A 22,827-nucleotide genomic window follows, 5' to 3' on the forward strand; every position below is an offset into this window, starting at 1 on the left:
AGAAGATATATGCAAAACGCAAGGAATAATTCAGTGTACCTGTACGTACACGTGTGTACCTACTACTAGATTTGACTACTGACATTACCATGACTTGTGTGCCCCTTCCTAATCTCCTCTTAATTCCTCTCTGGGGTGTTCCTTTTGTGTTTATTGCAACCTTGCCTTTTGCTATAGCTTTAGCACATATGTTTGTATCTCTAAACAGTGTATCATCTGGCTTCATACATACTTAACTTTATATAAGTGGAATCATACTCTCTATTCTGCAGGTTACTTTTTCACTCCAGGTTGCCTTTCTGAGATTGTTCCATGTTGTATATAGTTAAGTTACATCCACAACTTGGTTTAATTATTCATTCTACTGTTGATGGACATCTGTTGTTACATCAAATAGTTTGCTCGTCAACATTCTTCAACAGGTCTTGTGACTGTATGTGTGCAAGAGTCTTCATAGAGTGTACATCTAGGAGTAGAATTACTGGATCATAGAATATGTTCCTACTCACTTTCACTAGGTGGTGCAAATTTATTTCCCCAAAATAGTGTAACATGATGTTCGTTCCTATAGCGTTTAAACGTTCCAGTTATTCCATAACCTCACCTACATTTGATAGCGATTTTGCCTATTTAGTACTGTGAAGTGTTATAGAGGCTTTGTTGCTTATTAAGGAGGTTTTGTACCTTTTTGAGTGTTTCTTGGTTTTAGGTTTCCTTTCTGTAGAGTTCCCATTAGAGTCTTTTGGAAATGTTTTATTCGATAGTTTCTTTTAAAGAAGTTGGCTTGTAGAGTTCCTTATGTAGCCTGACCCATTGTCAGTTACATGTATTGCAAGTATCTTTCGTTAGTTTGTGGTTTCTGTTCTCATTCTGTTTGTGGTGTCTTTCTTGAATTAGAATTTTCAAATTTAATTGTGTCAGATTCATCCTCACACAACCTCAATCCAGAATCATGAAAATATTAGCCTGTATTTTCTTACAAAAGTTCTATGATTTTTGTTTTTCACATTTAAGTCTGTAGTACACCTGCTATTGATCTTTGTGTAAAGTGAGAAATAATACTTTTTTACTTTGTTGATCAACTGTTTCAACACCATTTTTTGAAAAGTCCCATTTTCTTCCTCTGATCTGCAGTTAACTGTCATAAATTTTCGTATCTTTGTGCTTTGTGTCTAGGTTTTCTTTTCTATTTTGTTAGTCAATTTACGGATCCCTGTGCTAAAACTACACAGCCTTATTTACTATAGGTACAATAATTCTCGATTTAGTAAGATAAGTCCCTTCAACTTAAATTTCAGGAATTTCTTGGCTATCCTTGGACCATTGACTTTGATACACAATTTAGAATCAGCTTCTTAGACTACATATACACAGTCCTCTTGGGATTTCCTTTGGAATCACTGAATTTATAGATCAGTTTGTGTGAGAATTAACATGTTTATGATATGGAGTCCTCCAATCCATGAATATTGTACTTCTCTCCATTTATTTATTTATTTAATGTCTTAAAGGTACACAATTTTGTTTCAAGCATCTTTTGATTTATGTGTAGATATTTTATATTTTTCAATGCTGTTGTATTGTTTGTTAAAATCACTTTTTGCTCCGTTATTGATTTTTGTACATTACTTAAATCCCACTGACTTATGATTGTTCTAAATTTTCAAATAGACAACCAAATCATCTTTATAAAGACAGTTTATTTTTTCCTTTGGGTTTCCTTGGGTTTCCTTTGGGTTTCCTTGGGTTTATTTTTATTTTGCCAGATATGCTGGTTGGGACCTCCCGTACAGTGTTGAATAGAAGCCATGAACAGGAGTAACCTTATTTCTTGTTTTATTGCCCATTTATAGTCATTTTTAATGAATGGCTTGATGTGTTTCAAATATATATTCTGTTCAGCATAGTATTCTGTAAATGCCATTTGAATCAAATTTTTGTATTCAAATCTCATATAGTTTAAGTAAGCTTTTTTTTGGTATGCTCTTATGATTTTCAGCAGAATCTCTCACTTTGATGGTAGAATGTCAGTTCATTATAGGTCTTTCAATTTTTCCTTTGTATATTTTGATGCAATGATGCTACACTTCTAGGTTCCCTATGTCTGCTTGGTGATTTGAACCTTTAACATTATGTGGGAACCTCCTTTGTATTCTTTACTTCAAAGTCCATTTGGTTTGATATTCCTATAGCTTTTTGGGGAGTGTTGGTGGTCACCTAGTGTATCTTTTAAAATTTTTATTTTAGAAGCTAATTTGGGGGTATTACATCTGCAGGGAGATATTTGTATTCTCTTCCTCCCCATAGCAAGTTTGAGACAGGCAATTTTCCTTGTGTTCTCTGGGTGGATGGGGCTGGGGGTAAAGTGGATTAATTCTAGATCATCCTTAATGAACTTGATGAAAATACAGGTTTTCCAGTTAAGACCCTCCACTCTAGGCTTTTTCTTCTTCCTGTAACCCTGCTCTCCCCAAATCTCTTTATTTTACTTGGTTAAGCAAGTACTCTCAAGCTGAACCAGGCTTCAGTGTTTATCTACCTTGCTAGCTTCTCATTTTCTCTTCCTTTTTGGACTCTAGTATACATGTTTAACTTAGCAGCTCAATGCATTTTTTAAAATGCTTCTAATACTTAACATATATAATAATAGTTTTCTGCGGGAAAGTTGTCCTGAGGCATTCTAGGAAAGAATCTATGGTCTATAGTGGCTGTGTCATGCATGTGGTTCTCTGTGCCTTGCTTGCAATTCTTAGCCCTATATTCACGGGAGGAAATCAGTAGAATTTTCTCATTTAATGGCAGCTTAGGTTTCTAAAGTAGAGAGTGTATAGTCTACCCTGGATAAATGCTCTATCAGTACAAGCTAGTATTATGTTTTGAACTGAAAACAAGGCACAAACTTGTATGCCTTGCTCATCCAAGTCCTCCAAGTCACAAACATTGGCAAAAGCACAGTAATTGTAAGGCATGGGATTTAAAGGAAGAAATTAGCTTTTTTAGTTTATTTCGATACTTAGACAAAAAAAAAAATAAACATTGAACAACTGTCAAGCATACTTGGTTTGTTTTAAAATCATTCTTTTTCATAGAGATTATTTTTTTCTTGCGATCTCTGTATTTTAATAAAATAATAAAGCCCCACATATTTAAGTTTGAACATTTTGCCAAAAGAGGGCACTATTCACCCACTGTAGAATGTAAAGGGACTGAAAAATTACTGGAAAGAAGGCAAATTTATTTTCCTTCATAAGATTGATAAAGTTTGACAAAACTAGATCTGCAATCATTAGATTTGTCTCCCAGTCTGGTTATCTGGGATTGTTGCCTACATTGGACCATCCCAAGTTTTAATTTTTCTATTACTTTTACATTTTTTAAAGTGCTAGTTTAGGGATAAGATTTGTTTGGAAATTTTAGTCTTTAAGGTTAAAACCAAAAACCTTTTCTGAACACCTGCCTAGAGTGACCAAAAAACTCGTGTTTAAGGCCTGTTTGTTGGAGTCTGTCTTTGCCAGTGTCCTCAGGGCTGCTCACCTCAGTGACCCGTGGCCCGTTAAACCTGGTGAAAAATGCGTCTACAGCCAGCGGTGCGGCCACTGAGCCCAGCGGTGGCTCGGCCTCGTTCTACTTTACACATATGTTTGTCTATCAGTTTGTCTCCTCTGCATGTTGGTGTAGGAGTTCATGGTGTAGACATAACAGCTTTAAATATTAAAGGAAGAAATCGGAAGTAGCTGGTTTGAATCTCATGAGTGAAATGCTTTGGGCTTCAGGTGTAGAATATACAGGAAGAAATGAAACCATTTTGTGAAAGCATACTTTGGAGCAGGGAAGGAAAATGTGAGCCTAGATCAACCAATTAGAACTCTGTCTGCCCTTTAGGATTTGGTAATACTGCCAGATAAAAAGAAAGGCTGTTCTGCATTGATTCAATAAATAATCAACTTGCGCTTCAAAAGGACAGATAGGGGGAGAAAAAAGCACAACTAGGGGCTAAGAGGCTGGCGCTTACATAGCATGTGCAGGGGAAGCAACTTTGGAAAAGTTTCTATTTGCATCATGCTGCCCAAATAGAGTAGGTTTGTTTCCTAAAGCGGCTTTGGCTCGGACAAGCTTCTCCTCGTCCCTGGGGGTCCAGCGCCCCCTAGAGGCGGCGGGCGCCCTCCGCCCTGTAATGTGATCTCCCTGCTCCGGGATTGGTCAGAGGCTGAGTTTTCCCTGGGAGCGGCGCTTAGCTGGGCCTCCCAAGCCCGGCTCCGCTCCGCACGGCAGGCCTGCCTCTGCACCGCAGGTCCCGCACCGCAGCCACCGCCGCCACCAACACCGCTGCTGCTGCTGCTGCTCCTGCTTCTTCGCTTCCAGCAGCGGGTGGAGCGATGGAGTCCAGACTCCTCTGCTGGACCATTTGCTTTCTCCTGGTCGTGTGGTGCCTGCCAGTGCTACCCTGCCCTAGCCGGTGCCTTTGCTTGAAGAGCACCGTCCGCTGTATGCACTTGATGCTGGATCACATTCCTCAGGTGCCGCAGCAGACCACAGTCCTGTAAGTTCACACAGATTCCCGTTCAGCACTTTTGCATTGCCCTCTACTGAGACTGAGCACTCTGCTTTTAACCTAGATTCCTGATGTGGTCTCTGCTGTATAATCGGAAGAGGGTTTTCACGTTTCAAACAACTCAGTGGTTCTGCTTTGTTAGACTAGAAAATGTGAGCAGTGATGAGTTGAAATAAATATATTTGCACTAGGTGCAGTTATCTTTTCCAACATCTTCCAGAACTTACTGTTGAGAATTTTCATCTCTATTTTAAGAATATTCCTGCATAGATTCTCAGATTATTCCTTTCATCCTCTCCAAAATCCTTTGGACTCCTAATTAGGTCACCATGTGTCTGTCCCATTTGAAAAGAACTAATTTAGCTTTGTAATGTGCTTCCAACTTATTATGTGCTGGCAATTTGCATTTCTTCTGTTCATTGTCGGGCTTTGTATTGCGTGTGTCTCTCAGGTGGGTGATGCTGTCAACCTCAGGCCCTGGAAGGACTATTGATTTTCCAGAGCAGACCCTGTCCAGGAGAGCACTGGATACTTGGAAGCCTTCTGGAGCAGTGACTTAATCAGCATCTAGAAGGTGTTATGGGATGGTAGTGGGATAGTAGAATAAACCATAATACAGGTATCAGATGGACTTGGTTCAAATCCTTGTCAATATGGAGATAATAAACCTGTACCATTGAATTGACATTTGGATTAAATTAAATGATATGTGTGAAGTGCAAATCTTTGATTATCATAATTTTCAAGTCCTACATCACGAGAAGGAAAAACACCGAAAGGACATGCTGATTTGAAGGGTTCACCTCTCCATGGTAAAGTTTTTGCAGATTATGTCATGTCCATGGAAGAGAACTCCTTTCACTGTTCCAAGTCCATTCTTGAGCAGAGTGAAATAGCTTAACATTCCTGGGATTTTGAGATATGAGATAAGATCAGCACTGTTTTTTTTTTTTTTTTTTTTTTTTTGGTCATAATCATGAAATGAGGAATCTAGCTTGAATGAAAAGTTGAAGTTAGTGGTTGGTAGTTGTGTAGAATAAGAGATAGGTATTTGCCATACATCTTTATGGCAATTTTTATCAAGCATTTTGTTTGTTTCATGTGCTTGCAAATACCAAAATAAGTCTTACTCTAAAAAGTAATAAGACAGGTTCTGGAATCTGGGACCACTGTACCATCAGCACAGGCAATCAGCACAGCACCAGAAATACCTCTGGACTTGTAACCATCCCTGTGTCATTTTGTAATAGCGGTTTCTGACAGAGAGTAACAGAGCCTTACAGAAGGGGCAGCTTGTCTAATCAAGTGCCACAGGCTTAAATAAAAGGCTACCTAGGGTCCAATCTGGACCTAAAGTTTTGATTCTTAGGTGTTTCAAAGAAATAATTAGCACTCATTAGACACTCTCTTCCTGACATATGGACAGAACTGAAAGGACACTATTGATGTAGTTGTGAAGAGCCTTCCACTACATGTGGAAATAAGTCCCAATGGTCGGGTTCTCAGGTTCCAGACTGGGCCTGCCGGTGAGCCAGATACCCCTATTGATGAAATGTGTGTTGCCATGGGTGAGTTCTTGGCTTCTTGATGTCTCGGTTTCCTTTTCCACAAAATGGAAATGCTAATAAGTGTTCACCATCCAGGGTTATTCTGAAGGTTAAATGAGTTAATGCATGCTAAATACTTAGGACAGTGTCTGGCCCTACTAAGCACTATGGAGGGGTTCGCTATTATTATGTTTACAATTAAGGATAGGAGCTGCAAACTCAAATACCTCCAGGAAGTTGGCTGGTAAAGTAACGCAAGGTGGATGAAAGTAGGTGGATGAAAGACAAACCACTGCGTGAGTAGTATGATGGACTGCAACCAACCTCGGCTTGGGTCTGTGGGGGCCGCGAGGAGGGAGAGGCAAGCCAGTGGCAAGGCCTGGCCAGCCCCTGAGCTCATTGCTGCCCTGTGGGAATTTGGGCCTATTGTTAATGAGCTTGCCATATTTTTCAAGAGGATATGGAAACCAAAAATGAAATACCCTAACTTTTAAATCTTAGAGGATAATTAAAATTCTTTTATGTGAAAGGCAACAGCATGCAGGCCCAACCACACATATTTGTAGGTTACTTTTATCCTAGGACCTTCTGCTTGTGACCTCTATTAGAGAAATAGTATAAAGGCCAAGAAATATATGTAAAGTTTATAAAAGTTGGTGCACTCTACTTCTTTTGGGCTCCAAATCCTTGACATAGGATTAACTTTTTCAAGTAAGCAATATCATGAAGGTGCACTACAACTGCATTAAGACAAGAATTCTTAAAGAGGAAGAGCCAGTCAGCCTTTGGAAGCTAAGGCAAATGGAGCCGGGCCCAGTTCCTCCCTAGCAGCAAGCAGCATTGAGAGGGGTTTTTTTTTTTTTAATTTTTTATTGTTATGTTAATCACCATACATTACATCATTAGTTTTAGATGTAGTGTTCCATGATTCATTGTTTGTGTATAACACCCAGTGCTCCATGCAGAACGTGCCCTCCCTAATACCCATCACCAGGCTAACCCATCCTCCCAACCCCCTCCCCTCTAGAACCCTCAGTTTGTTTTTCAGAGTCCATCGTCTCTCATGGTTTGTCTCCCCTTCCGATTCCCCCCCTTCATCCTTCCCCTCCTGCTATCTTCTTCTTCTTCTTCTTTTTTTATAACATATATTGCATTATTTGTTTCAGAGGTACAGATCTGAGATTCAACAGTCTTGCACAATTCACAGCACTTACCAGAGCACATACCCTCCCTAGTGTCCATCGCCCAGTCCAATCAGAATGGCTAAAATTAACAAGTCAGGAAACGACAGATGTTGGCGGGGATGCAGAGAAAGGAGAACCCTCCTACACTATTGGGAATGCAAGCTGGTGCAGCCACTCTGGAAAACAGTATGGAGGTTCCTCAAAAAGTTGAAAATAGAGCTACCGTACGATCCAGTAATTGCACTACTGGGTATTTACCCCAAAGATACAAATGTAGGGATCCGAAGGGGTCCGCGCACCCTGATGTTTATAGCAGCAATGTCCACAATAGCCAAACTGTGGAAAGAGCCAAGATGTCCATCGACAGATGAATGGATAAAGAAGAAGTGGTATAAATATATACAATGGAATATTATGCAGCCATCAAAAGGAATGAGAGTTTTTGTTAAACCACACTTAAATATATATGTGTTGTCATCCTAACTGTGGAAACAAGGTAAATAAACATAGCCAAAGTGCTTAGTAAATGTTAATTAGTAGTAGTATAACTTTCTTTTTTTTTTTTAGTAGTATAACTTTCTTGAGTTTGTCTTTACATGTTTTTAAAATTTTAACCTTAATACAGAAAATATTTTTCTCAACCGTAGATAAAGAAACTCCACTATACTTAATGATTGTAGTGTTTCAAGTTTAGAAAAATGAAAGAACTACTCCCCCTAATTTTAATTTAATTCCATCTATAAAGATATCATTGGGTATTCAAAGCAAATATCATTTACCAAATAGGCCGCTACCATTTAGAAACTCATTCCTCATGCTGTGTATTTTAGTAAAGGAAATCTTTCAGAATTGGAATTAGCAAACAAAAAATTTCTAGTAGTGAACTTTAGGGAGCCTGTTCAATAATCAGAAGTCCTGTGTAGCTTAGGTTGATTTTACTTCAGCCCCAGGTCATTAGGTTGCACCTCCAGAATCTCAGCTGCTGTTTAAGAAATGTGATGTTCTTTGAATTCCCAGGAGTGAAAGATTGAGCCTTGGTTGAACTCAGGGACTGCGATTAAACAGACTCTAAAAACCATCTCAATTCCACTAGAAAAATGTAAAAAATGAGAATTTCCCCCAAAGTTTTAAATTTATAAATATGTAGAGTGCAAAGTTTTAACTATTTAAGGCATTTCCTTTATGTACAAACCTTGCCTAGCCCTCCAGATATACCCACCTCGGGAGGAAGGCTGGGGGTGGCAAATGGGAAAATGACAAGTTCAGTCATGACAACATTTATCCAGCTGACAGAAATGTCATCTTGTTCAAGAAGAAAATAGAATTCCTTCAGCTCTTTCCAGTTTCCAATCCAATCAGACAAGTAGATTTTTTTTTTCTTAAAATTAACCCTCAGGGGTTACTTTGACCTTTGAAACAGAATTTTTCATAACTTTTTTGCAACTGACATAACTTGTTGGCTTTGAGTTATCACTTAGTGAGCAGGCCTGGACTCCCTAGATGCTTTCCCATTTGGCATGGTTGAAGGGAAGCATGAGGGATCTGGCTAAACTATATCTAAATTCAAACCTACCCCAGTTGTTGACCACTTGGGGAGAGAAATGGAACTAAAAGTTGAAATACATTTCCTATTTCATTGCCTACTTAGTAAGTCAGGGTACACTATTTCCGCAAATGCCTCCAGTCTTGGGGGCCTAACATGATGCAGCCTCACCACCCTAATGACTCAGGACAGCTTGGTCCTCAGAGAGGAGCTAGAAGAGGCTGTTCTAGAAGGTGGGTTGAGTGTTCATGGAGCCCACGTGAGGATCTCGGGTGGAGGAACAGTAAGGAGAGGGCAGGGCTAGAGATGTGGGGGGATAAACGCTGCCAGCCATTGGCATCACTGTCTGGGGTGTGACCCACCCCTGATGTCTGGGAGTCATCCTTCAGTCAAACCAACCTACAGGAGAATTAGTTAGGGGATAAATGAGTCCTTTCTGGACATATTAATTTGGGAGTCTCCCGTGGGACAAATAGTTGAAGAAGTCCAGCAGATAGTTATGGGGACCTGGCGATTTAGATCTGTGCTGTTGAGCATTCTCCTAAAGCACCAGGGAGGGTGCAGGGTGGAGGCGTGGGTCAGGAACACACCACTGAAGGGGAGAAAGTGAGCTCGCCAACTCAGGGAAGGCAGCGGGATGTTTCCCAGAAGGGTGTGACCAAGGTATGGCAGAGTCAAGCTTGGACAGGGAAAGACAGACTGACGATTGGATGGTGCAGATGACTTAGCAAAAGCAGCTTTGCCAGATAGGAATAGAAGCCAGATTGCAAGGATTAAGGAGTAATAGGCTTGCTTTCCCAGATTTCAGAATTTGGCCTTCACCAAGGAAGTGTTAGCATCCCCATCTCTGAGTCTCAGTATCCTCATTGGCAAAATAGGAATGAATAATTGCCTAGTGATGCCAGGATCCAAGTGGTCTCATCTCAAGATTTCCTACAATAGCCTGTACTTAGATGATATATGCTGATTAACTTAATGGCAGAGAATAGTGTTTTCTTTTTTTATTATGTTCAGTTAACCATTGTGAGAATAGTGTTTTCTATACTGAACTCTGCATTTCAATCCCTACTATAGATTCTGTAAGTGAGATGAAGGGAAGCATTGCACAATAACAGCTTTTGGGGGAATAGTTACAATACGAGGCTGCAAAGGTGAGGTCCCTGTTCTACTTAGAGAGCTAGTGCATATATAAAAAGTTGAATAACAGTACAGGTCTGATGCAAAAAAGACCGATCTGTTTTGTATTTATGGAGTAAGAAAGGATGGTGAATGTCCTGGTTTGTCAACTTGATAGGGTAATGTAAATAGTGAAAGTAAGTGCCAAAGAGGGAAAGAGCTGAAGAATAGGGAAATTTTGAGTTTTTCTTGGGCATCCTGGTGGAGAGGGTAGAGGCTCAGGAATATAGTAAGCTTGGGAGGCAAGGGATACAATTTTGAGAGTCATTGGGATAAGAGTGTGCAATTAATTCAGCTGGAGGGAGGAAATGTGATTTCCCAGGAGGCGCTTGTAGAATGAGAAAGGTCTGCATAGGCTAGGATTCTGGAAAGCCCCACAGTCAAGGGAACACATGTGTAAGCAAGAGCCAGGACCGTCAGCTGTGGTTGTGAAGTCTGTACACTCCTCAACTCCACACTGTGCTGGGCATGGTGCCCCCTGCACTTGTACAGCGTGCTGGCTCTGGGGGCAAAAGGAGGAGGAGTCAGAGAATAACACAGCAGCCAAAGAAGCAGGAGTACCAGAAACGAGTGCTGTCTGTATTTCAAGAAGGAGGAGGGTGGTCAAATCTGGCAGAAGAGGTTGAGGTAGCAGAGTGCAAATTTTGCCTTCAAGCTATTGGAAGAGAAGAAGGTTGAAGGAATTTTGTTGTTTTTGTTGTTGTTGTTGTTGGTTTTTTTAAAGATTTTATTTATTTGACAGAGAGAGACACAGCGAGAGAGGGAACACAAGCAGGGGGAGTGGGAGAGAAGCAGGCTTCCTGCCGAGCAGGGAGCCCGATGTGGGGCTCGATCCCAGGACCCCGGGATCATGACCTGAGCTGAAGGCAGACGCTTAACCACTGAGCCACCCAGGCGCCCCTGGTTTGTTTTTTAAAGGATGGGGAATGTTTTGTGTGAGTGGTAGGCAAAGGGAATGGAAGTTACGTAGGAGAAGTAAAGTTACGTGAGAAGAGAGTGGGTATGTTTTCGTTGGAGCTTGCAGTTGCAAGGAGAGGTGTTCGATAATAGATTAGTGTAAGCAAGCAACTGAAAGCTTGATGTCTAGATGGATGAGGCAGGATGCAGACCTTGCCTGAAAGGGAGAAAACCCAGCAGGACAGAGACTATAAACCTCACAGCCAAGGCATCTGGAGGCCATCATGCTGCAGCAGATGTCCCAGCCCAGGATCGGAATGAGTCTAATGTTTCTAGCTCCAAAGGGAGAGAGAAACATTATAGTAATGGTGAGAATTACAGGAATTAAGTTAAGGAGACAGTGGTTGTTGAGCAACTAGATGTTTCTGTTAATTTATTCCATTGCTTCAGTGGCATCTTCAACAAATAATTTTTATAAAGTGTTCTTTTACTCGGTGGAGTGGTAAATTTACTTAAGGCGATTGTGTTAGTCAGCTCAGGCTTCTATAACAAAATACCATAGACTGGTGATGTAAATGACATTTGTTTCTCAGAGTTCTGGAGTCTGGGAAAGCTCTCTTCCTGGTCCAATGAAATGGCTGCCTTCTCATTGCCTCACATGGTGGAGAGAGAGACCATCTCTCTAAGGGCATTAATTCCATCATGAGGTCTCCACCCTCAAGACCTACTTATTTCCCAAAGGCCCCACCTCCTAATACCACCATAGGGGGATTAAGGGTTCAGCATATGACTTTGGAGGAGAATCAAGCATTCAGTCCATAGCAGTGACTCAGGTTTAAGTTATCAAAATGTTCACCCAAAACCAATAGGTTACTGATATAATTTAAACATTCTGGTATGTTCTTCATTTAATCTGTATGTTCCTTCCCACTCTGAGACACAATAAACTATTTCTTGAGATACATGGAAGGCATAGTCTTCGTCTTGCTATCGCATGAAGTTGAGTATATCTGACCAAAATTCAAATCATGAGACCTTTTCCAAATGCAATATGAAAACATTTAAACATTTTAAATATTCTGCCTTTCCTTCAGGCAACAGAGAAGCCACAACAAATGACATAAACAGTTTTATTGTCTAACTCCAGACTGCAGTGAAAAACTGAGTTATGTTTAAAAATCATTTGTTTTATTGTTCCATCTGATCAGTTTGGATCATTGTATCATTCCCTCTCCCAATGATTCTTCATCTGAGTAGGAAAAAAAAAGTTTTATGTTTGGATTTTAAAATGGAAAAAAGAAAAACATGAACATTATTTCAGCTAAAGATACTCTAAAAAAAATTCCTAAGTCTACTAACTTCATTTGTTATAACAGGCAGAACCAAAAGGCCCTCATTTAATCTCAATTGCTGCAGAGTGCTTTATCTATATAATATAGATATCCATAATACTTTGTATAAATGGTTTCCAAGAGTAAGGACTCAGATCTTTTTTTTTAAGTTTTTTTTTTTTTAAGTTTTTAAATTCCAGCATAGTTAACATAGAGTGTAATATTAGTTTCAGGTGTACAATATAGTGATTCAACATTTCCGTAAAATACCAGGTACTTATCACAAGAAATACACTCCTTAATACCCATCACCTATTTCATCCATCCTCCTACCCCACCTCCCCTCTGGTAACCATCAGTTTATTTCTCTATATTTAAGAGTCTGTTTCTTGGTTTGCCTCTCCCTCCCTCTCTCTCTTTCTTTCTCTCTCTCTTTCCCTTTGCTTCTTTGTTTTATTTATTAAATTCCACATGAGTGAAATCATATGGTGTTTGTCTTTGTCTGACTTATTTCACTTAGTACAATAGTCTCTAAATCCATCCACTTTGTTGCAAATGGCAAGATTTCATTCTTTTTTTTTTTTTATGGCTGAGTAATATCCCATTCTCTCTACCACATCTGTTTTTTTTTTTTTTTTTTTAATTTATTTGAGAGAGAGAATGAGATAGAGAGCATGAGAGGAGGGAGGTTCAGAGAGAGAAGCAGACTCCCCGCCGAGCAGGGAGCCTGATGCGGGACTCGATCCTGGGACTCCAGGATCATGACCTGAGCCGAAGGCAGTCGCTTAACCAACTGAGCCACCCAGGTACCCTCTCTACCACATCTTTATCCATTCATCAGTCGATGGACATTTGGGCTGTTTCCAAAATTTGGCTGTTGTAGATAATGCTGCTATAAACATTGGGGTGCATGTGTCTCTTTGAATTAGTATTTTTGTGTTCCTCAGGTAAATACCTGGTAGTGTGATTGCTGGGTTGTAAGGTAGTTGTATTTTTAACCTTTTGAGGAACTTCTGTACTGTTTTCCAAGTGGCTGCACCAGTTTGCATTCTCACCAACAGTGCAAGAGGTTCCCCTTTCTCTACATCTTCGCCAACATGTGTTGTTTCTTGTGTTGTTGATTTTAGCCACTCTGACAGGTGTGAGGTTATAATATCTCATTGTAGCTTTGATTTGCATTTCCCTGAGGATCAGTGATGTTGAGCATCTTTTCATGTGTCTGTTGGCCATCTGGATGTCTTCTTTGGAAAAATGTCTGTTCATGTCTTCTGCCCATTTTTTAATTAGATTATTCCTTTTTTGGGTGTTCAGTTTTAGAAGTTCTTTATATATTTTGGCTACTAACCCTTTATCAGATATGTCATTTGCAAATGTCTTCTCCCATTCCATAGATTGCCTTTCAGTTTTTTTGATTGTTTCTTCACTGTGCAGAAGCTTTTTATTTTGGTATAGTCCTAATAGTTTGTTTTTGTTTCCCTTGCTTCAAGGGACATATCTAGAAGGAAGTTGATAGAGTCAGTGTCAAAGAGGTTACTGCCTGCGTTCTCCTCTAGGATTTTGATGGTTTCAAGTCTCACATTTAGGACTTTAATCCATTTTGAGGTTTTTTTTGTGTTTAGTGTAAGAAAGTGGTCCACTTTTCATTCTTGTGCATGTTGCTGTCCAGTTTGCCCAATGCCATTTGTTGAAAAGACTGTGTTTTTCCCATTGCATATTCTTTCCTTTGGTGAAGATTATTTGACCATATACTTGTTATTCATTTCTGGGTTTTGTATTCTATTCTATTGATCTGTGTGTCTAGTTTTATGTCAGTACCATACTGTTTTGATCACTACAGCTTTGTAATATAACTTGAAATCCAGAATTGTGGCCCCATGGTGTAATGGTCAGCAGTCTAGACTCTGAAGTCCAGAATTGTGATGTCTCCAGCTTTGCTTCTCATTTTCAAGGTTGCTTTGGCTATTTGCAGTCTTTTTTGGTTCCATACAAATTTTAGGATTGTTTGTTCTAGCTCTGTGAAATATGCTATTGGTATTTTGATAGGGATTGCATTAAATGTGTAGGTGGCTTTGGGTAGTATAGACATTTTACCAATATTTATTCTGCCAATCCATAAGCATGGAATGTTTTTCCATTTCTTTGGGTGATCTTCAATTTCTTTCATCAGTGTTTTACAGCTTTCAGAGTACAGGTCGGTCACCTCTTTGGTTAAGTTTATTCCTAGGTATCTTCTGGTTTTTGATGCAATTGGAAATGGGATCAATTCCTTGATTTCTCTCTCTGCTGCTTCACTATGGATGTATAGAAATGCAACAGATTTCTGTACGTTGATTTTTGTATCCTGTGACTTTATCTGGTCTTAGTATCAGGGTATTGTTGCTCTCATAGAATGAGTTTGGAAGTTTTCTTATCTCTTCTATTTTTTGGAATAATTTGAGAAGAATAGGTATTAGGTATTAACTCTTCTTTAAATGTTTGGTAGAATTCCCCTGGGAAGCCATTTGGTCCTGGACTTTTGTTTGTTGGGAGTTTTTGATTACTGATTCAGTTTCTTTGCTGGTTATGGGTCTGTTCAAGTTTTCTATTTCTTCCTGTAATTTTAGTTTTGGTAATTCACATGTTTCTAGGAATTTGTCCATTTCTTCCAGGTTGTCTAATTTGTTGACATGTAATTTTTCATAATATTATCTTATAATTGTATTTCTGTGGTGTGTGCAGGGGCTTGTGCTGGTCTTTTGGGGGAGGGGCCTACTATGCTGGGATTGAGGCAAGTTTGACTGAGAAGGGCAGTCCTGCCAGAGCACAGGGTGGGTGGGGCTTGGTATAAGCAAGTTAGGCAGCCAATGTTGGCATTGCACTGCTTTTTGCAGTGGTTCTATGTTTATGCTGAGGGGCAGGGGAGGGAAATGGTGCCAGTCAGCTCCTTTGTTCCCAGGGAGGTGTCTCCATGCATGCTGCCTCTCAGGGATGCACTCTGAGAAGAGTGAATAATCTCACCACTATGTGTTGTTCCTCAGATTGCTGTTTCCATGCCGTCTTCCCTCCCAACCTCCCGCCCCAGGTTGTTTGCCTGCCTTCTCTCCAGGAGCAGGGCATTGCCCTCTGGGCTCTATCCCAGCCAAACCTGCTGACCTTTAAAACCCCAGGCTTCAAATCCTGCTGGTTGCAAGCACTCACAAAATCCAGCTTCTTTCATTTTCCAGGCCAGTGGCTTTGGGGAAATGTTCTCCTTGTACATTCCCCTATGTGCTCCTCTCTCTCTTACCCTTCTCCTCCACCATAGTCCCATCCCTCTGCAGCAGCCAGGATCTGTTTCTCCGCTAAACCACAGTCTCTGCACTGCCTATCTTCTTCTCTGTGGCCTCTTCTCTCCCTTTAGTTGTGGAATTTGTTCTGTCAGTCTTCAGGTTGATTTCTGGGGTATTTAGGATGATTTAATAGTTACCTAGCTGTGTTTGTGGTACCAGATGAGCCTAGGGTCTTCCTACTCTGCCATCATTTTGAAAATGCAGGACACAGATTTTAGGATTCATTCACCAATTTCACCTGGATTGTGAGCCCCATGAGTAATTAGAAGAGGCAGCTGCCTACACAGATGGTTTGGAAAAAACTTAGAGGTCTCCCAAAGATAGATTCCCAGATCCTGGCTTTTTCCAGATCCTGGCATTTTCCACTTACCAGAACCTGGCATTTTCCATGATCTGCCCTTGTATTAGATCACCTAAGACTCCAATGAAAGTCATCCATTTTATCTTGCAGGAATGTTGTGTCCTCATAGATGAAATAGGACCACCGAATCAGTTAATTAAATTAGTACTAGTCGAGCCCCTGGTATAATTAGAACTTATATGGATTGTGTTTCTTGGAAGGTACAGCAGGAAGTCCAGAGATGCAGGAAGCCAATGGGCTTTGTACACACTGCTCTTTTGGCTTGGAATGCATGAACCCCCATTTTTCTCACTTGGCCTACTTCGGCTTAGTCTTCAGATGTCAACTAAGAGCTCACCTCTGTGGATTCTTCTCCATCTCCTTTCCCTTCTTCCCAGTTTTTGGGAGATACCTTTCCTGTCTTGACCAGGGAACATGTCATATGAGATTAGGATTGTTAACTTATCTCCCTGACAGACCAAGTCCTGCCAGGGCGGAGAAGACAGATTACATCTTTTCTTTTTGAACTCTTAGGACCTGCCAGCATAAAATATGTTGAATGCATGAATGAGCCAATTGGCAAAATGAAACTTGAGAGGTGGTGAAAACATGCCCTACCTTCTAAGAAAGCTGCAGACTGCTCTGTTTGGCCTGCATTAAAATGATTTCTGTTTTTTGTGACCCTTACCTCCTGCTTCTCCTGTGTTGGTCACTACTCTCGTAAGAGGCCTATGTAATGTGCTCTTGAACTGCAGGCTGAGAGAAGAAAACTGATGCCTAGACACAAAAAACCTTAGGGGAAATGAGGTAAAGAAGAAAAGAGAACTGAAGGCCAAAATTCCAGCAAGTAGAAATGGGTTATCTGAGCACTGACTGATACTGTAGTATGGGGACAGGGAGGAGATACTTATAAAGATCCTTGCTTCTCAGGTTGGTCCCTTTGGTTTGAAACAAGGTGTTGGTGCACTAGAAGATGGTTTGTTTTCTTCTTCACCCCACATACATGCATCAGAGGGCCTTCCCACCTGGAGCTACTTCCTTCTTGTTTCACCCACCATCCTCCCTGTTGGAGAGAGGCCGACTTGGCTATCCATCTGTATTTGGCCACCTCTAAAGACAAGCATAGATGAAAAGCTGGTGCAACATTGAGAATTTATTTATTTATTTATTTATTTATTTATTTATTTATTTATTTATTCTTATGTTAATCCCCATACATTACATCATTAGTTTTAGATGTAGTGTTCCATGATTCATTGTTTGTGCATGAGAATTTATTTTTAAGATGTTCCAAATCAGCTAAAAGCGGCCACCAACAAGGGATTATAACTCAGGGCCCATGGGAATCCTCAACAGTGCTCACAAGGAGCTTCCCAAGAAAACAGGGCCATCACTTATTATACTGTTAAAACTCCCCAAAATTGGTTATAGTAGTATTTTATTTACTTATCCCTCACATTTTTCCAGAAAGTTTTTCAAGTGGCTTATAGCTAAGAGTTATGGGAGAAGATAAAAATCAGTGTTTCCCATCTATTTTTCTAAATCTTGTGTTTTCCCTTTTTTGCACTTGTTTTATTTCTGATCATGTTTTTCATTTAATATTAATCTCTCTGAACTTATTGAATGCAAAAGAAGAGGAAGTGGAGTTCTGTCAGAACAGAATACCATTTTTTTCTAAGTGTGACATCAGCGGAGTTGTAATCTAGTGCTGAATCTTAGTCAGACTTCCAGGTTATTATATTGAGAGTGGGACCCATACAAAGAATCTGATCTCTAAGAATAAACATATGAGGGATATTGCATCCATGACTGAATTTCCATTTGCCTTTATCCAGTGCGATAGGTCAAGTTCAGTACTAACCTGGACTGTCTAAAGGCAGCAGGAAGCTAACTAACTTTACTAAGGGGAGTCTAAATTGGCACTCTAAATTTAAAGAATTGCCCAAACTGGCGGGGGTGAAGGTGATACAAAACTTCTCACGTACCATTCTGCACTTTTCTTCCTCCAGCAGATTTGAACAATGAAATCCTGGCCAGGGCCTGAGAACGTCATCAGGCTGAAGTTGTTACCCCCCCAGTCCTTGGGTGCTCTCTTGCTGTCTCAGAAAGACTGTTCATTTTATGACCTTCAAGTCCTGCACAGTTGTTTCTAAAAGGGGATCATTTTGAGTTACTGCATGTCATGTCTATGCAGTGTGCATGGTACCTCGTGGCTAGTATGGACTGTATACTTGTGATATGATTCCAGTCACACTTGGAATAAAATCCTATTGAAGACATATGACTGCATGACTTCGCAGTATTTTTCTGTGTGAGAGGAAGAATTTTAGTAAGTTTATGTTTTGCCTAAAATGTATTTCAGACTAACAGATCTAGTTGTGAGGCAGTGTGCTCAGTAGTTAGGATCACAGACCCTGGAGCCAGACTGCCTACATTTGAATTCTCCCTTCATAATTTATTGGCTGCGTGTCCTTGGACAAGTAACTAAAGTTCTTTGGCTTCAGCCTTCTCCTCTGTAAAAATAGTACTTACCATGTGTTGGGAACTATTTAAATGTTACTTGCTGTGATTAGCACTGATATTATTATAGTCATTAAAGTCTAGAGGTACAGATATCAATTCTAAAAGGTCCTCTTTTTTTTCCTCTCTCTCTCTATTTTAATAAGGCAGAGTATAAATATTATTTACAAAGATTATGAAACTGATCAACTCATGTCTCTTGAAACCAAAAGCTTACTTTTGTTGAGAAAGCACTGGAAGTATTCTTTTTTTTTTTTAAGATTTTATTTATTTGAGAGAGAATGAGATAGAGAGAGAGAGCATGAGAGGGGGGAGGGTCAGAGGGAGAAGCAGACCCCCTGCTGAGCAGGGAGCCCGACGCAGGACTCGATCCTGGGACTGCAGGATCATGACCTGAGCCAAAGGCAGTCGCTTAACCAACTGAGCCACCCAGGTGCCCTGGAAATATTCTTAAGCATGATTTTACTACGGTTGTGTCTGAAATGATTCAATGTTCAGAAAGTGTTATTTATTTCTGAAATTCAAGTTTTTACAAAGTCTGAAAAATACATGACAGTCAAATCATTAGCCTAGAGAGTAGGTTTAATAGATTGTAACATTTTGATAAGATTCGTAGATATGCCTTTTTCCAGTATAGAGTCACACTTGTTTTGATATTATGGTCATCCTGCTTGGATCTTGTTCTGATCCCAAAGCCACTACACTATTTTAGCAACCAGCTTTGTATAATGGAGAGGGGAAACTCTTCAAAGTCTCTGCTGATTATAACACAGAAACAGTTCCTAGTTCTGGCAGTGAACGTCATAGGTTAGAACAAAGTTTTATGCCACTTAAAACCATAGATTATAAATTGTACGTTTTTTCCAGATTCTAGTGTGTATTTATAAAAATTCTGAGATTTATACTGTGGGAGAGTGCTCTCTTCATCTTTCCCTTCGGAGATATGTGTAAGGAAGAAGGAGAATCTTAGGTCGTGTGTGTGTGTGTGTGCACACAGCTGTGGAAGACTGAAACTCTAGATTTTTTAAAAATAAAAGAAGATGGAGACAAAAAGATCAGTGGTTGTCGGAGGTTGAAGGGAGAAGGGATGAATAAGTGGAGCAAAGACTATTTTTAGGGCAGGGAAACTATTCTGTATGATACTACAATGGTGGATACATGTCAGCCTGTAGAATGTACAACACCCAGAGTGAACCCTAATATAAACTGTGGACTCTGAGTGATAATGATGTGTCAGTGTGGGTTCATCAATTATAACTGCACTACTCTGATGGGGATATTGATAAGTGGGGAAGCTGTGTGGATGGAAGGGACAGGGGATATATGAGAACTCTGTACTTTCTGCTCAGTTTTGCTGTGAATTTAATATAGTCCTAAATATAAAGTTTAATTAAACATATAAAATAAATAAAAGAGGATCCCTAGGGAGGTACAGTGCAGGAGTCTAGAAAGGAGCAGGAAATTCTGGAGACCAGGAAAGTACCTGGAAGCAAGGGGGAGGGGACAAGTCGGAAAAGCAAGCCACTTGTGAGTTAGTTAAAATCTCTAGCCAGCTTTAGTGTCTGGGGGGAAGGGAGCCTCTTGACAGGTCTCCAGAGAAACCAAGCATCATGGTGTGGGTCCGTTTATAAATATGATCAGGCAGTCATCAAAATTTGAGATGTGAGTAAAGCATCTATAAATTTATTTTAAAAGTTTAAAAGTTTAGATCCTACCACTATATACTTCTCAATGCTTCTTGACAACTTTAATCAATGTTTATGTTTACTTATTTAATGTTTCCCCCATGACTTTTAAGCTCCACAAAAGCGGGAATCATTATGTCTTTGTTAACACTCCATCCTCAGCTCATAACACAGTTTCTGGAGCATAGGTGATTCTCAATAAGCATTTGTTAGGTGAAATACCTAAGAACATTACCATTAACAACAGTGGCTTCCATGCAGCGTTTCCTGTGTTCCAGGCTGGAATAATGTAGGAAAACATACATGTGCATAGATCCTTCCAGCAGACCTGACGGCTCCCCTGGGAGTCAGTCATTGTCTTTACTATTCTGTCATTTTACAGATTCAGCTTGGAGCTTGCTCCTTGCTGGGACAGAAACAGGGAAGGCCCTTGCTTCTTGGAGCTTGCATTCCAATGGATGACATACAGGGTGCTGCAAGAGAAACGGGTTCGGGGCAGGAGGATGTGCTTGTTTAGATGGAGTGGTCCAGGGGCCACTGAAGCAGAGACGTTTGTCATGGAATCTGAATGACTGGAAGGAGCAGGTTTCCGAGGTTTGGGGTGAGCATGCCAAGCAGAGACCAAAGGTAGGGACAAGCATGGTGCTTTTGAAAGAGGCCAAAAACAGATGAGGAGAGAAGATAGGCAGGAACCTAGGGCAGAGATGGAGTGGCCGTGTTTGAGGTGCAAAGATAGCCATGGGGACCCAGCAGGACTTCCGTGACAGAGCAGCAAGGAGAGCAAGGAGATCTTGCTGTCAGGAGGGGAGCACAGGTGCAAGGTAGGGCAGGGAAAGGAGAGGAGAGGGGAGGGGGAAAGGGCGGGGGAGGAGAGGAGAGGAGACCAACACCTGGGTGCGGGGTCTCGGGGTCTCGGGGAAGTGCATGCAGCATGGTCCCCTTCCAGATGCTTCTCTCCATGACCCAGGGCTGAGTTTCCTGGACCCCATCAACCCCCACCCTCTCCCTCCCTCAGTGCAGCCCAGGCAACCTGGTCTTCATACCTTTTGTCCCTTGTGTGACTTTGCTTTTATTTTTGTTTTATTTTGTTTTATGCCAAGACTCCCCATCTCCAGGCCTTGTCTGCAAGCCTTTGTTTTGCCCTTCAACACTAACATTGGGAGCCTAGAGCAGTGTTGGAGAGAGTAGACTGATGGCCATTGTTCCTATAAAGGAATAAAGGAGTCCTGGGGTCTCTGCTTCAGGGTCAAAACAATGGCGCCACTCAGTTGCTCCTGGATGTGAGGAGGAAATAGGAGGACAGAAGCTTAGAAAGGCTTCTCCTTTATCTTAAAAAAGGGATAGAAACTTCCACCAAAATAATAACAAATGAGATAAAAATTTAATGGTAAAATTTAAAAGTAATTTAATAGTTTTTTGGAATATTCACTCTTTGGAGTCTAAGGCAAGTTTTACTTCACAAATCACTGACTGACAAAATACCATACTTGCTGTTTGAAGGCAGGTTGATAAAGAATATTTTGCCTCTTACTCTTACCTCTAGGAGGTTGTTTATCTATAATACTTTCTCTCATTTTTCTTTTAAAATGGAGTTTGTGCAAAAAAACACTATTAATGAAAGAATATTTTACTTGTGAGTTGTTCCCATTTCTGTCTCTAATCATTTTGTTTTCTTCTCCCATAAAATTATACCATGCTTTTATTCCTTTTAAAAAATACTACATTTAGTTATCCGTGAATAATCTCATAGATTTTAATACACCAGAAGCATTTTGAAAAAAAACAAACAAACATCTGCCTTGGTTGTTCATTATGAGTCCTGTTGCATTTCAGATTTCCTGTAAACTTCCCAGAATTGAAAAACGGGAAAATTTACTAGAAAAATATTTTGCAAATATATTATGTTTAGGGCAACAATAATAATGGGTCCAATAATTCATTTTTAAAAAATGACTGAATCTGAAGATAAGTAAACACAAGTTTCCCTTTCATTTTCAAATATATGTCCTTATTTCTAAACTCCAAACCCCTTTATTTGTATGTTCTTTCTCCTGAAAGATACTCCCTGGGTAGATTTATCTTATTTATCTTTTAACAAAAAGAGTGCAAAATAGGAGAAGGTAATGCTCATAGTTCCTTTGTCTTTATTTATTTTGATTAGTATTTAAAATTGCACAGGCATGGCATCATGGAAGGCCATGAATCAGAATACCTGTTTTCTTTTCACTCTAAGAAAATATATGATCTTGGGCAAACCATTTAAGCCCCAAGCCTCCAGGGCTCTCTTTTTTCTCAGTGTATAAAATGAAGACTATACCCAATAACTGCATGGGATGCTGCTGAATGCTGGTCATCGCTTATCCCTGAAGACTCTTGTGTCATGCCCCAAACCATTGATCTTGCTACACTCTAAATGATTATTCTTTCTGAGAAAGAGAAAAAACAAATTTTATCTCTGTCAGAGCATTCTTTGAAGTACAGATATTTTCTAGAAATGTCAACATGTTATCTATGACTTTCTACTTCTGGTTTCTTCATTTCATGTTTAAGGTGGAATGATCATCATCTCTTCCACTGTGAAACTGTTCCATGAGTGAAGCGAGTGGTGGCCTCTGCCTCCCTCCAGCACCTCCCCAACAGGTGCCTTTTCTTTGGAGAATTCACTCTTGCACCCATTCTCAACCACACGTTTTAGGTGAGAATAATTTCATTCCTAGCTCCAGAGGGGCAATAGTTCCACGAAT

General features: G+C 40.2%; 1 protein-coding gene across 7 annotated transcripts in view; it reads left to right on the top strand.

Moving 5' to 3' along the window:
• Window positions 1-2,233: 2,233 nt before the first annotated feature.
• Window positions 2,234-22,827, top strand: part of PXDNL (peroxidasin like) — a 509,349-nt gene continuing 488,755 nt past the window's right edge. For 3 of the 7 annotated variants that reach the window (XM_064588346.1, XM_064588351.1, XM_064588350.1), the window contains exon 1: window positions 2,235-4,540. In XM_064588346.1, the coding sequence (XP_064444416.1) occupies window positions 4,377-4,540 (164 nt within the window). In that variant the 5' untranslated portion in view covers window positions 2,235-4,376. Of the gene's footprint in view, window positions 4,541-22,827 lie in introns of all 7 variants that reach the window. The other 4 variants (XM_064588345.1, XM_064588348.1, XM_064588347.1 and 1 more) reach the window with 2 other exon arrangements.

This window comes from Mirounga angustirostris, unplaced genomic scaffold (assembly GCF_029215605.1).
Source record: "Mirounga angustirostris isolate CCGP_5_RB_7025 unplaced genomic scaffold, mMirAng1.0.hap1 SCAF_4, whole genome shotgun sequence".
Classification (NCBI taxonomy): domain Eukaryota; kingdom Metazoa; phylum Chordata; class Mammalia; order Carnivora; family Phocidae; genus Mirounga; species Mirounga angustirostris.